At 35.4% G+C, this 14765-nt stretch overlaps 2 protein-coding genes across 7 annotated transcripts in view; one reads left to right on the top strand and one right to left on the bottom strand.

Annotated features, from left to right (window-relative positions):
- Positions 1 to 169, bottom strand: part of spn-E (spindle E) — a 15887-nt gene extending 15718 nt beyond the window's left edge. Inside the window, exon 1 of the mRNA XM_070130825.1 lies at positions 20 to 169. The gene's annotated coding sequence lies outside the window, so the exon portion shown is untranslated. The remainder of the gene's footprint in view (positions 1 to 19) is intronic.
- A 103-nt stretch (positions 170 to 272) lies between these two features.
- LOC113804413 (longitudinals lacking protein, isoforms H/M/V) lies at positions 273 to 14509 on the top strand. 6 transcript variants are annotated; one of them, XR_003475596.2, is made up of 7 exons: positions 273 to 335; positions 2139 to 2247; positions 3249 to 3917; positions 4070 to 4312; positions 4805 to 4897; positions 9420 to 9783; positions 14270 to 14376. XR_003475596.2 is itself a non-coding variant. In XM_027355287.2 (6 exons), the coding sequence occupies exons 2-6, from the start codon at positions 2167 to 2169 to the stop codon at positions 14465 to 14467; spliced, it is 1284 nt and encodes a 427-aa protein (XP_027211088.2). In that variant the 5' UTR covers positions 273 to 335; positions 2139 to 2166; the 3' UTR covers positions 14468 to 14509. The 6 variants fall into 6 exon arrangements, 5 of the variants coding, with proteins under 5 accessions (XP_027211088.2, XP_027211089.2, XP_027211086.2 ...); XM_027355287.2 differs by lacking the exon at positions 9420 to 9783 and having other exon boundaries at positions 14270 to 14509; XM_027355288.2 differs by lacking the exon at positions 14270 to 14376 and having other exon boundaries at positions 3319 to 3917; positions 9420 to 10336.
- Positions 14510 to 14765: the final 256 nt, after the last annotated feature.

The following is a 14765-nucleotide window of genomic DNA, read 5'->3' as shown; positions in this document are numbered from 1 at the left end:
TGCACCAGAGTGAACTTACCCTCACCCAACCAAAATAACTTTAATCGTTCAATAATCTGCAGGTATACTCGCTGCTGTTTCCACGATGAGACTGAATTTCGAAGCAGTGTCTGAAATAGGACTCGAAGCACAATAAGCGAAATAAAGCTCCACTCGTCCATGATTGGCTGGTTGATCAAAAGGCAAGTCCTGATTGGTCGTGGGCTATAAACGTAACGTAAATCTCAAGTGGCGCTGTTGGCCAATAGGTGGCTCTGCCGCAAAATTCCTCGGCGAAAACAAAAGCGCATCAGTCTAATGTTTATCCGCTTGGGATTAAGGTGGAGGCAGCTCCCGTGAGTCGTAATTACAATGTTGTTTATATGGCAGCAAAAGCTTATTCACAGTATTTTAATGTTTTATTTGTATTGTGTTAGGAGTAGAAGTTTCTCTTAATCGTAACTTTGTAGGTGTCGGGTGCCAGATACTCCAAAGATAGCCACGTATGCTTTTGAAATTCATCTTTAAGGTTAATTACTGACTGAAGATTGCATTACGTTTTATTTTAGAAATTTCGCTGTACATATGCAAATTTGCGTATAGTTGATATCCTCGATGCTCTTTTCCTTTTAAGGTTTAATAAATATCGCAGCAATTGCTCAGAATAGAAGCCTACTGAGAAACAGATAGGATTATTTTGTCTGATAAAGAACTTGGAGGAAAACTGACAGCAAATTAACCCTTTATAGTACACAAAGGGTATCAAAGTCACAACCAAATGCTTAATGAAATTGTGTGGAAAATTCGTGAAAGCCAAAGAATTTTATGATAGTTCAACACCCAACCATCACCTACAAGGTAAACAACATATGTAATTAATATAAGAGTAGAAATCTGTGGTAAATATGGTAAAAGTTTAAGAGAGCAACACACGTACATAGAGCGGAAGAAATAGAGTAGGATACAACATAGTTTAAGCTGCAGCGGCCTCATAGTTACCGTTAAATGACTAAAATATACCTCGCTCTAGCCGCTCAAATTCTATGTCCCACATATGTGAATTGTAGACTGTAAGAAGAATCCGTCAATAACATTATCAACATTGGTTATGCGAAGATATTCTGAATATTAGAAAAATCATAAAAGCTTTTCTTTTGTTCCACTGCTGTCATGGATTCAAAATAAAACAAAAATATCTGATAGAACTGACAAAGTATAATCCTAGCAATCAGTTTGTAGGATCTTTTGATTGATAGGCTTATATTTAGACAAATAATGTTTACTGTGATCAACATTGTTTCTTAGTATAATAGTATTGTGTTTGGAACTGAAGTGTTCCCATAATTTTTTTTCTTTTTTTTGCTCTTTGAAAAGTCAGGAAACCTTCATCCCATATTTTAGCACGATGGTGTTTGTACTGGTGGTAATTTAAGCATAAAATGACCGGGAGGTGAATAGGCTCTATCTTGCAAGAATATGCTACTCATATGGAGGGTTTCTTAAGGTGCTGTCACACTAGCATGTTTCCGTAAATTTTTTGACAATTTTACTTTACATAAATACAAACATTCTCGAATGTAGCTCATGATTTGACTATGCTTGTATGAAAAAGTCGACGGAAAGGTTTTTTAGACGGAAACGATTATTATCGTCTGACTGGAAAATCGACAATTCGCTCAATAATGGACAAAATTTCAGAAAATTGTCAAATAACTGACGGAAAAAGTGCTAGTGTGACAGCACCTTTCGCCTCAATGGGAGTATCAAACTCTTTGATGTCATGGCAGTCATTCAAGTCACTTCCACATTCCTCAGTTCCAGTAAATCTCTTTTAACTTTTGTTTTGACGAAGTAATTTTTTTTATGAATCTTTCTTTGTTAATCTGATTGATTGACCTAGCCAAGGGTATCTTTTCAGTAAACTCTTACAAACAATGACCGCTGAGAGATAGAGAAAAACTCGGGTAATGTCCTTAAAGTACATTAAAAATAAGAGGTCTGTTGACTATATTTTTTATTATGAGAGAAGGAGGGGACCGTCAGTATTCAGTATTGACCAACCAGTCCTGATATACTAACAACATGAAACAACTGCATTTGTTATGAGTGGATTCTCTTATGTAATATTGATATTATGATGCCATTGTTATTGATTTCAGAAAGCTGTAAAACGTGTAATTCATCACCATGGAAGGTGGCTTGCTGTGTCTTAAATGGAGGGATCATCGTTCAACTTTTTTTCGCATGCTCTCATCTGTTCGGAAAAAAGTAAGTGTTTTCTTCAAAACTATATATAGAAGAACTCAATTTTTTTCTTTTGTTTCTCATTTTTCATTTCTAGTGTTTTTTAATAGTCCAGCAATTAAAGAATACAGTTGATGTAAACACTCAGATACACATTTATTTATTAATTCATTCATAAGTTATATATTTAATTGCAATAGATGTGTATCGTTTTGATCCCATTCATGCCATTGCAACTATCAGATGTACAATTTATGGAATTCATGTCTTGCAAATACCAGCCTTACTGGTGAAATTAATGATAACCAACGGTAAAGGATTTGTGAGGAGTATGCATACTTTTGCAAAGATTTTTTGATAACCGGCCAGTGATGTTTATTATATTTAATTGTGATGAATGCAGATTCTTTTTTTTTTTAGAAAAAGCATAAACATACTGGTAACATTATTATTATCATAATTATTATTATTGTTATTGTTATTACTGTCATCATTGCTGTTATTATAATTATTATTATTATTATTGTTATTTTTATTATTATTATTATTATTATTATTATTATTATTATTATTATTATTATTATTATTATTATTATTATTATTATTATTATTATTGTTATTATTATTATTATTATTATTATTATTATTATTATTATTATTATTATTATTGTTATTATTATTATTATTATTATTATTATTATTATTATTATTATTATTATTATTATTATTATTGTTATTATTATTATTATTATTATTATTATTATTATTATTATTGCTTGTGCCATGTACTTAACTCATCCTGAAAGTCATTGATAGTTATTGTCCTAATACCAACAAATATTTGGGCTATAGTCATGTTTTGCTAGTTTTCTCATTTATTCTAGTGACAGTTACTAATGCTGTTGTTACTGTCATTATTATATTTATTGATGCCATTATCATATTTGTTAATGTAATGAATAGTTTTAGCTTTATGTATTTTTATAAAGGTATGAAAGTTATTTTTTTCTTCTTCGTATTTCCAGGAGTTATACTGTGATGCAACAATAGCATGTGATGGTAAGTTCTACCCAGTTCACAAATTGATTCTTTCAGCGTGTAGTGACTATTTTGAACAGATGTTTGAACTGTCGGAAAACAAGAATCTTATGATTGTTTTGACCGATATTAATCACAAAGAGCTTGAAACTCTCTTGGACTACATGTACCTGGGTGAGGTCAATATTCTGCAGAGTGACCTTTCGATGTTCATGAAGGCCGCTGAACATCTCCAGATAAAGGGTTTAGCAGAACCTTCGGAATCAAATCAGAAAAAAGAATTGACATACAACAAGAGAAATCTGACGCAAAGGGAAGACATCAGTGATGCAAAGAGAAGGAGGCTGAGTGCTGATGACCACTTGCCGAAACCTCGTTCTGTGTCTACAAACCAAAGTGAACATTCAGTGACAACCAGAAGTACAATGGGGGGAAGGGATGTATCCAGTGAACCAAAGAATCAAGAGGAAGTGTCTGAAAGTGTTCAAATAAATAATACTCCAAATTCTGACATAGTCTCACCAGCTCAGTTGGCATCAGCGGAACTCTCATGTGAGGCCCCAGCCAGCAAAAGGCCAGAGCCAGCACCTACGTTATCCAAAGCTCAGGATCATAATAGGGCTAGCAGTGACGTTTCATCATGTGAGGGATCACAGGTCAGAAATTCTTCCCATTGAAACACAGCATAAAAATCATTAGCATATAGAATAGTGTTATATTATGGATATATACAAATTTGATTAAAAATAAATGTACTGATGATGTTGATGTATTGAACTGAATATGTATTTTCGTGATTTTATGGCAGGTGAAAGTAGAAGACTTTAATGTCAAGGAGGAGCCTGAAGATTGGCCGCAAACAGAAGCTAGTGAGAACTCCCAAATATTTGGTTTCTCAGATCCTGGCCTGGCATATTTGGCTCATGCCTCTAACTTGCCTGTTCGAGCCCAGGGGTCTGCCGTCATGAATCAAATAGCAACTACCCAGTCACAGGCTACAGCAGCAGAACTCCAGACCCACCCTCTGCCTGGACCTTCAGGCATACAAGCTGTAAGTGTGAAATTTGCTTGTCCATGATGACTGCATGAAGTCTTATTGTCATTTCTCAGAAAGTCGCACATATGCAAATGCCATGAATGTATGATTAGACTGTAATGCTCTACTAAAATAGCTTTGGAATGATAACTTGTTGATTAAAGGCATTGGGTATTATATTTGTATATATATATATATATATATATATATATATATATATATATATATATATATATATATATATGTATATATATATATATATATATATATATATATATATATATATATATATATATATGTATGTATGTATGTATATATGTATATGTATATAATGTGAGATATCAGTTTTTTTTTTTTCCTCTTCTTCTTCATCATCATCTTTTCATTGTCAAAAATTTATCTGATTTTTTTTAGGTGGTTCAGAAGAAAAAAGACTGAAAAGTAATCTAAATATTAATCTAGATGTTAAGACTGATTTTTTATTACTCATTTCTTTCCAATTTCTAGACATCTGGCGGATGGGAACAACAGCCTCCTTCAGCAAGACTGCCGTCAGAGGACTACTTGCAGTATAGAAGCATAGCCAAGGGGGTTAGTCCTGTAAGTACAATGTTAATCAGTGTTTAAGTTTATGATTTTACTTAATGGTCAGGCTGCACATTGTCAGACTAGTTTTGGTAAAGGAAATGGGTGCATGCTAAGTTATTAGAAGAATTTTGGTGCAGTAGGACATCAGATTTTGTAAAAAGCATAGAGCAGTGCAAACTGCTAGAAAGTTAAGTAGCAGCAGGTTACAGCAAAGCTGGAAGCTTTGTCCCTGATTTTATCTTTTTAGGTGGCACGATCACGTTTTACCTTGTGTGTGAGCCGATTTCGTTTTCTCTCCGTCAGTTTTACAAAAAAAAAATCTTCACTTGTGTGACCTTTCTATTAACTAAATCCAGTCAGTTTATAACCAGGTGGAGATCATCTCAGATATTTTCTGTGTATATATGAATTGATACATTTAGACTATGATACATTTTAGAGAAGTGTAAATTCCCATATTTGTGAAGGTTTCAGTTGTATTACTTATCAGTCTACTTTCAATTTGATTTGATTTTTGCAATGCTCTCTTGCACTGATATTAGGTATCACAGTTCCAGAGTTTTCTAACATTATTTGGATAATTGTGGTTGCTTTTGGTAATGTTGTTAGCTTGCATTGATTAAGTAAGGAAACTTTTATAAGGGGAAGGGGAAAGGAAAGGAATCAGGCAACTCTTATATACCATTTTAATTGATCTCTTGAAGGAAATAATAATTATAGCAATACACACATATACAGTGTATGGAAATGTATTGTCTATTATGGCTAAAAACCAAAGGAAAAATCTTCTCTTTTTTTATCTTTTTTTTTTTTTTTTGTTTAAAACTATACGAACATATGTTTCATAAATGATACAACTTTCTTAGTCATAGAAAGGTAAGACACTGAGATTGTGAGGTTAATTTTTTATCAGTTGTAAACCATACAATTGTAATTCTTTTGAGCTACAGAGAGGGTAATTGTTCTCTTCTGAAACTTTACCACTGTTGTCTTCCAATTTTTTGGGGTAGATCATCTCCAAGAACACTAATATTTAAAAAAAAAAGAGCAAAAAATTGCCTATACATCTCATCATTCCAAGGAAGGAAAATTTTTCTTGTAAAAAAAGAATGAAAAATTGCCTATACATCTCATCATTCCAAGGAAGGAAATTTTTTCTTGTAAAAAAAGAATGAAAAATTGCCTATACATCTGTCTTATTCTATCAGCATTAAAAGGATCGGTGAATGACCATTTGGTTGTGCTTGAATTCTCTTTCCAACAAAAGAAAAACCTTTGAAAAATTATCAGTAGTGTTGGAGTCATGAGGCCCCCATGCTTCAGAAAGCTTCATATTTAGGAAAATACTTTTCCAGGGGGGACCACTTGACCCATTCGGCAGTCACCTTAAACCATTTGTGTTCCATGGTATATTTCTCACATATACTAATTTTGATACATTTCAAATGGTTCAGCAATGCAGAGTACGAATAAAACGGACCAGTGATTGTGATTCATCAAAATATCTAAATTGTCATTAGAAACAGTCAAATGACAGAATGCGCATGCTTAGCTAATGGTAGACAGCTGGGGCGTGGAGCGGCTGTATGCATGTTGTTTTATTCTTATTTGTTCTTCCCCACAAGCCGTATTTCAAGTGTTCAAAGGCTGAAATGCGCATGTGTGTGTGCGTGTGTGTGTGTGTGTGTGTGTGTGTGTGTGTGTGTGTGTGTGTGTGTGTGTGTGTGTGTGTGTGTGTGTGTGTGCGAGCGCGCGCATACGAAAATCCAACTAAAAGAAGGTTATATGCATATTTATATATACATATATGTGTATGGATGTATATATGTGTGTGTGTGTGTGTGTGTGTGTGTGCAAGTGCGTGTGCGCATATGTATGTATGTATGTATGTATTTATGCATGCATGTATGTAAGTATATGTTTATGTATACATATGTACAAAGTCAAAGTTGGTCCCATATCCAAGTGAACATAGAAGACACATTTGTACTAAGCTGCAAAATAATACAGCAGGGTGCCCTGTTCCCTTCAGCCCTGGCTTTGAAGCCCAGTATGCTATGCCAGTGCACTAGTACTCACTACAGCTGAGTCAGCTGAGAGAGACAATTAAGCATGAACCCAGGATCTTGTGATTGCAAAGCCATTGTTCATGCCACCTTATATATATATATATATATATATATATATATATATATATATATATATATATATATATATATTTATATATATATATATATATATATGTATGTATATATATATATATGTATATATATATATATAATATATATATATATACATATATATATTCATATATATATAAATATATATATATATATATATATATATATATATATATATATATATATATATATATATCTATCTATATATATATATACATATGTATATATATATGTATATATATATATATAGATAGATAGATAGATAGATAGATAGATAGATAGATAGATAGATAGAGAGATAGATAGATAGATAGATATAGATATATATGTATATATATTTATATATATAAATGTATATATATATATATATCTACATATTTATACATATAAATATATATAAATATATATATGTATATATGTATATATATATGTACATATATATAGATATATATATATATATATATATATATATATATATATATATATATATATATATATATATATATATGCATACACACTGACTGGCACACATATATGTAAATGATTATTCATGGATAGAGAGATAGATAGATGTATATTTTATACTATATGTATTATATTCTGCATGTAATTTTGTTTCTTTATAGGGATCATTTTCTCATTTTACAACAGAATTTGTGCATTGGCAATAATATGTGGAGTGCAGTAACTGTTATCTAGATAAATCAAAATTCACAATTTACAACCATGTTAGAACAATGGGGAGGACCTCACCACATTCAAAAGGGCTAAAGAAGGCCACATTGTATGAACTATACAATTATTATTGTATTCACATTGGCCTGAAGAGCTTCTGTTCTTCCCTATGCATTTTTCAGCATCATTTTCTTTTCTATCAAAAAGCTGATACACAAAGAAGTGTGGTTACTCACTGCGTGGTGTTGCTAGTATTAGTTACTGCTTAGGTTGTTCTGATTGCTCTGGTGGTCATTCCTCTTTTTATCTTTGTTATCCTTAATTAATTCCCATCAAAAAATGAATTTGATTTGATTTGTAGATTTGATGGAAATTGCCATTGAAGTGCAGCTGGCTACAGGACTAAATCTGAACTCCAGGAAAATTAGTATAACCATGATGGCATCACAGCAGGCAGTTGGTCAATGCTATTTCCCAAAACAACTTTAGCAATGTAGTAGAAAAGGCTAAGGAATACCAGAGCAAGTTTAGAGTCCTTTTATTTTTAATCAGAATATTTAGATTATCTATTAGTGGACAGAGAGACATAAAGAGAGAAAGAGAGCAAATGGATAAATGAATGAATAAGGGAAAGGGAGAAGAAAAAGAGTCAAAGAGAGAATGTTTGAATGAATGATTAAATGAAAGAAAAGGATACAATAGATGAAAGAAAGGGAGAGAAAAATCAAGAAAGTGAGAAAGGATTATTAAGAGAGAGAGAGAGAGACAGAAAGCCAGACATTGTGTTAGCGAATGAAAAAGATAAGAATAGATAATGTTGTAGAAGGCAGAGTAGTTAGGGGCAGGTCTAAGAAGATGAAGAATTTTTGTGAGATGAAGTCATTTTTTGGTTTTCCCAAAAAGCAAATTTGATTCTATGAGAGTGGCTGATGTTTATTAAAACTATTTCATATTAATCTCATTTGTTGACTATATTCATCATATGCTGTGAAAGAGTTAGTGCTTATTAAAGTGTTTCTTGACTCAGGCTATTATCTTAAGTACAATTCTTCTCTTTTCTTTATAAGAGCTCCCAGAACTTTTTAATTTCAGACATATGTTTATGCATATTTGCTTCCATTTCTCAGAATTGTGTTTATAAAATACATGACATACACTTTACATCTTGGAACCCTAAAAGGTAATGAATACTTAGTAATCCAGAAGAATGGTTTATTCTTTATGAATAAGGTGGCACAAACACTTGAATTACTGTCTTTCAAGTTACATTGAATCCCAAATTAAATGTGGCTGGAAAGAAATCTTATTTCAATAAAGATTATTTATGTTTTTTTTTTTTTCTCTCTCTCTCTCTCTGCATGGGTAGAACAGAGGGAAGGCAGTCACTGAGTAGTTTGAATCTTGAGTTTAAATTTGAGTTTGAGTATAAATCTAAAAAGTGTGTGTGTGTGTGTGTGTGTGTGTGTGTGTGTGTGTGTGTGTGTGTGTGTGTGTGTGTGTGTGTGTGTGTGTGTGTGTGTGTGTGTGTGTGTGTGTGTGTGTGTGTGTGTGTGTGATTATATACCTAAGTGTGTATATAAACAACATTTCACTTTCCATTTGAACACAGATTATTCATATTAATTACAAATTGAAGGGATTGCAGAGTTAAAATAGCAGATTTTCAATTCTGTTTTCAGAGAAAAATGGGTCGCCCAACATCTGAAATTTGGAAACACTACAAATCATACAAGATAGCTGAGAAGACTGTTGCTTACTGCAGATATTGTCTGTTGAAATATGGTTTCCCCAATGCCACCAAGATGAAGGCGCATATTGTGAAATGCAAGAAGTGTCCTGAAGAGGTTAAAAAGCACTTCAAAGAAGCTAACCAGGAGGCAGAATGTCTAGACAGCCTTGTGTTAAGGGAAGCCCTTGGAGCAGTTCAGAATGAGCCCAAGGTTCTCTCAGATGTGGCCAAACCTTAGCCTCACCGTGATCTGTCTCTCGAGTGGTTTGATAAAAGATGTGACGCATTATTAGCAGATTTTGACATTTTAGAATGTAAGTTGAGGATCCTAAGCTAACCATTTAGTTTAGTGTTTTTATTTTTTCAACAAAGAACAGAGAACAAGGTTGAATTGAAATCATATACGCAAAACAGTGCTATGGAAACGAAAACAAATAAAATCCAGTAATCTTTTTGGCTGTAAAATGTGATTTTGTAGAATAATATAGCATGAGTTAGCATTCAAGCAAGTGAGACAAACAAATGGATTATCTCTGTTAGTATAGTTTAACATTTCTAATTCTATCATAGTTTCTGTCAGTATTGCCAGTACATATACACAGAAGATATTTAGATGTATGTGGATCTCATGAATGCCAATCATGTGTACACACTGGCTACTCCATACAATTGTGGGACCTGAATTGACCTTTTTTTAAGAAATGCACACACACAGACACACACACACACACACACACACACACACACACACACACACACACACACACACACACACACACACACACACACAGAGAGAGAGAGAGAGAGAGAGAGAGAGAGAGAGAGAGAGAGAGAGAGAGAGAGAGAGAGAGAGAGAGAGAGAGAAAGGACAAAAGGAAGGAGAGAGAGAGAGAGAGAGAGAGAGAGAGAGAGAGAGAGAGAGAGAGAGAGAGAGAGAGAGAGAGAGAGAGAGAGAGAGAGAGAGAGAGAGAGAGAGAGAGAGAAATTATCTGAACAGTCTTTACTCTTGGAAGGAAAAAAAATGATTTTGTCAAGACCAAAAATTTAATAAATAATTTTCTATAAGATTATTTGTTTCATTCACCAGAATTATTATATTTATATATGATTATATTTCATGGTCTGCCTAAATGATATGCAAGAGTAACATGATAGGCCCAAAATTCTTCTGAGGGGGCCGTCTTGTCAAAATTGGTCAAGTAACTAATTTTGGCCATTTTAAGATAAGTTCTTTTTACAGAATTTGGCCTTGAACAAACTCCCCTATATTGATAAGCCCCACCTAAAGTTTTAAAAAGAGTTTAGCCCAATTAAACTTACCCCATTAGTAAAGTAAATAGTTGCCCCCTCCCCAAAAATAAATGAATAAATAAACAAATTAAATATATTAGCATTCATACTTTGTTTGTGCTTTCTTTAAACTATCACCCCCTCCCCCCCAGTACCACCCCCTCCCCCCATTACCACCCCATCCCCCCAGTACCACCCCATCCCCCCAGTACCACCCCATCCCCCCCAGTACCACCCCATCCCCCCCAGTACCACCCCATCCCCCCAGTACCACCCCATCCCCCCAGTACCACCCCATCCCCCCCAGTACCACCCCATCCCCCCCAGTACCACCCCATCCCCCCCAGTACCACCCCATCCCCCCAGTACCACCCCATCCCCCCCAGTACCACCCCATCCCCCCGTACCATCAGCCCATGCAGAGGAGAGGTATAAAAACCTCTATCAACTTTAATCTACATTCCCCCACCCCTTTCTCCGTGCTTGAAACAGAGATATTCATTCGCCATGTTAAAAAAGAAATATATTAGCATTCATACTTTGTTTGTGCTTTCTTTAAACTATCACCCCCTCCCCCCAGTACCACCCCATCCCCCCAGTACCACCCCATCCCCCCAGTACCACCCCATCCCCCCAGTACCACCCCATCCCCCCCAGTACCACCCCATCCCCCCAGTACCACCCCATCCCCCCCAGTACCACCCCATCCCCCCCAGTACCACCCCATCCCCCCCAGTACCACCCCATCCCCCAGTACCACCCCATCCCCCCCAGTACCACCCCATCCCCCCCAGTACCACCCCATCCCCCCCAGTACCACCCCATCCCCCCCAGTACCACCCCATCCCCCCAGTACCACCCCATCCCCCCCAGTACCACCCCATCCCCCCCAGTACCACCCCATCCCCCCCAGTACCACCCCATCCCCCCAGTACCACCCCATCCCCCCAGTACCACCCCATCCCCCCCAGTACCACCCCATCCCCCCCAGTACCACCCCATCCCCCCCAGTACCACCCCATCCCCCCCAGTACCACCCCATCCCCCCCAGTACCACCCCATCCCCCCAGTACCACCCCATCCCCCCCAGTACCACCCCATCCCCCCGTACCATCAGCCCATGCAGAGGAGAGGTATAAAAACCTCTATCAACTTTAATCTACATTCCCCCCCCCCCTTTTCTCCGTGCTTGAAACAGAGATATTCATTCGCCATGTTAAAAAAGAAATGGAATTAGAAGGAGGCTTCTCTCCCTCAGACTTCAACTTAAAAATAAATGGATAAACAAATAAAATATGCATGGAGTGCGTTAATGTATTTCGGTTGATTATCTGCTCGCTGACCCAGACACCGCATTCCCTATGCTTTTTGTCACTATGAAAGATGTATGCGCTATATGTGTGTTGTATTTCTAATGCTAGATTATCATATTATGTATAAATGTGTGGTGATTACTTGTGTTTATATTAAGAATTTAGATAGCGATGAGTACAAAGACTTTATGAGTTTTTTGACGAAAGATCAGGTCATATTTTTTTTTTTTTTTTTATCAAATGCGATAAGATTTCCTCGATTTGCTCTGTAATTTTCTTCATTGTTTATCCACTGTTTTTTTGTTTTTTTCAATTTTTTTTTTTATTTTTTTACCAAATTCCCTATCAGCATAGTCAAATATATCGAAATTTGGCAATTTTCGGAAATTTAGATTTGTAAAAAAGAAAATTCAAAGATAAAACGAAGTCGACATTAAGGGAAGTATGCAAGTAAAGAACTCATTTATTTTCACTGTAAGAAATCGTAATTTTCGTACTTTTGCCAATACTTGTAGATATTCTTAAAGAATGGACTGGCAAGTTTAATAGGTTAGGAATTGGGCAGTTCTCGCAAGAAATAAATCGAGTATGATAATGATGATGATAATAAATGAAATATAAAAAAGCATGGATAGACTCCGAAAAAAAGATGAAAAAAGCAGACGTCGCCACAATGGCCGGGTTTGTTAAAATCATTATACGAACATGCATATACATATAAATAAATGAATATCTATCAGTGTAGACATGCATATATACAGAACAGACAGATAAATCAATGCCTATTATCAGACAGACAGATATGTATTAATTTTTATGTACGTTTCTGTATATTCATATATATTTTAACAAACTGGCCGTATGTCACTTGTATTTGCATGTGTATTTACATAATGGTGAGAAGTTGGCTCTTGTTATGACACCAGACATAAGGTAGTCTAAAGAAACAATTGTGGTTAAAAAGCTCAAATTTTTAGGTAAATTGCATGGAATGGAAAGTTTCGCTTTGTGATGTGCTAGGAGAGAAAATTAAGTATGGTAGTGCTTGTCTTTGCTCATTTGTATTGATGTTTGTTGGTTAAGAGGTTATTGTTTACTAAGCTGCATGTGTTACTGACATGACCTCATCTAGTCCACTTTGATAGGTTTTTATCTATTGTTATTGTATGAAACCTGGAGCATCAGGGTTTAGACGAACTGGTTTTGTCACGTTTCTAATGTTGTCGCTACACATTGTCCATCATACGTCAGAGATGGGGATAGCCCGCATTTGTAAGATTCCGGTACTGCGAAAATTACAGGAATGTGTGTATGTATGCATGTAAACACACACATACATACACACACAGACACACGCACACAGACACACACGCACACACACACACACACACACACACACACACACACACACACACACACACACACACACACACACACACACACACACACACACACATACACACACACACACACATATATATATACATATACACATATATATACATATATACATACATATAAAGATAGCACAACAGTACAAAATAAAATTGAATCGTAACGTTTCGAACTTGTCAGAAGCTCCTCATCAAGCGGACAATTAACCGATTATCCGTCCGATATATCAAAGAAACTTTACTGTAAGATGCAAGCACTTTCCAACTCTCTGGCCTGTTTCCTGATAGCCTAGCCATGCAAACAATCAGTCAAAAATACCTGGGTAATACTGATTTTCCTAATGCGACAAGGGGTATCCCATGAATACCTACCTATCCTATTGAGGGGATAGAGGACATGCAGAATTCAAAAGTATGAAAGGATATTTTCCGTAGGTTGAAGGTGACGGTGATCATATCCAGTCACTTGGATACGTTTAAGGTGATTTAAGTGATAAGGTGAAATGAGTTAGTGAGGTAATATATCCAAATTATATCCGTAAATTTCCTGAAAGGGGGAGGAGTCATACAGAACTAGAAGCCCTGTGGGGTTTTGTTTTGTTATTTTATCAGTTGTGTCTATTATTTCAAAATGTAGATGATGTTTCGATATGATTTTTAGGAATAAGGTCGATAGAGATATAGGTAGATAGATACTTAAATATAATTGCATGTATGTACGTGGGGAAATAATTGTTTAAATATTTTTTTATTCCGATCACTTGAGACTAATACACAAATTATCATTTCTTGTTTGCTTTCAGGGAGACCGAAGAATGCAGGCAATAAACCAAGACAGAAAAGCAAGAAGGCGCGGGAGATGTAGCATTTGCCCGCGGAAAAACGACAAAAAGTCAGCCAAACAGTGCTCTCTCTGTTATAAATGGGTGTGCAAGATTCACTCGGTAGCAGATGGAAGGGTTGTTCTATGTGATAAATGTAGACCGCAGTGGTTTTGTTGATTAAGAGAAATTTTATGGGATTAATAAAGAGAACTTTTTAAAGTTGTTTTTCGATCCTTATCCCCCTCCTCGCATTACTGTTGGATGCTATGGAACCCGGATTTATCAGTCTTGAAGACAGGTTTATAATCTGGTGAGTGAGAAGATTCACTCTTAAGGCCGGTTTGGTAAACATTTTGTGAGGCCCGATCCAGTGAATATTTATCATATAGACAGGCATATACACAAACATAAATGCATTTTATCTGTCTAGGCATGTATACTTATCGCTTAAATAGATAGATAAATGTTTATCTAC

The sequence above is a fragment of the Penaeus vannamei genome, chromosome 15 (assembly GCF_042767895.1).
Source record: "Penaeus vannamei isolate JL-2024 chromosome 15, ASM4276789v1, whole genome shotgun sequence".
Taxonomy (NCBI): domain Eukaryota; kingdom Metazoa; phylum Arthropoda; class Malacostraca; order Decapoda; family Penaeidae; genus Penaeus; species Penaeus vannamei.
Note: the sequence above shows the minus strand (reverse complement) of the source record. Positions and strands in the feature narration are given on the sequence as shown.

Excerpts from the sequence above, each read along its gene's own strand:
- LOC113804413 (XM_027355285.2), top strand. The coding sequence starts at position 2,167 with ATGGAAGGTGGCTTGCTGTGTCTTAAATGGAGGGATCATCGTTCAACT. Across the intron at positions 2,248-3,248 it reads TCTCATCTGTTCGGAAAAAA|GAGTTATACTGTGATGCAAC; the intron begins GTAAGTGTTTTC and ends TCGTATTTCCAG. Across the intron at positions 3,918-4,069 it reads CATCATGTGAGGGATCACAG|GTGAAAGTAGAAGACTTTAA; the intron begins GTCAGAAATTCT and ends ATTTTATGGCAG.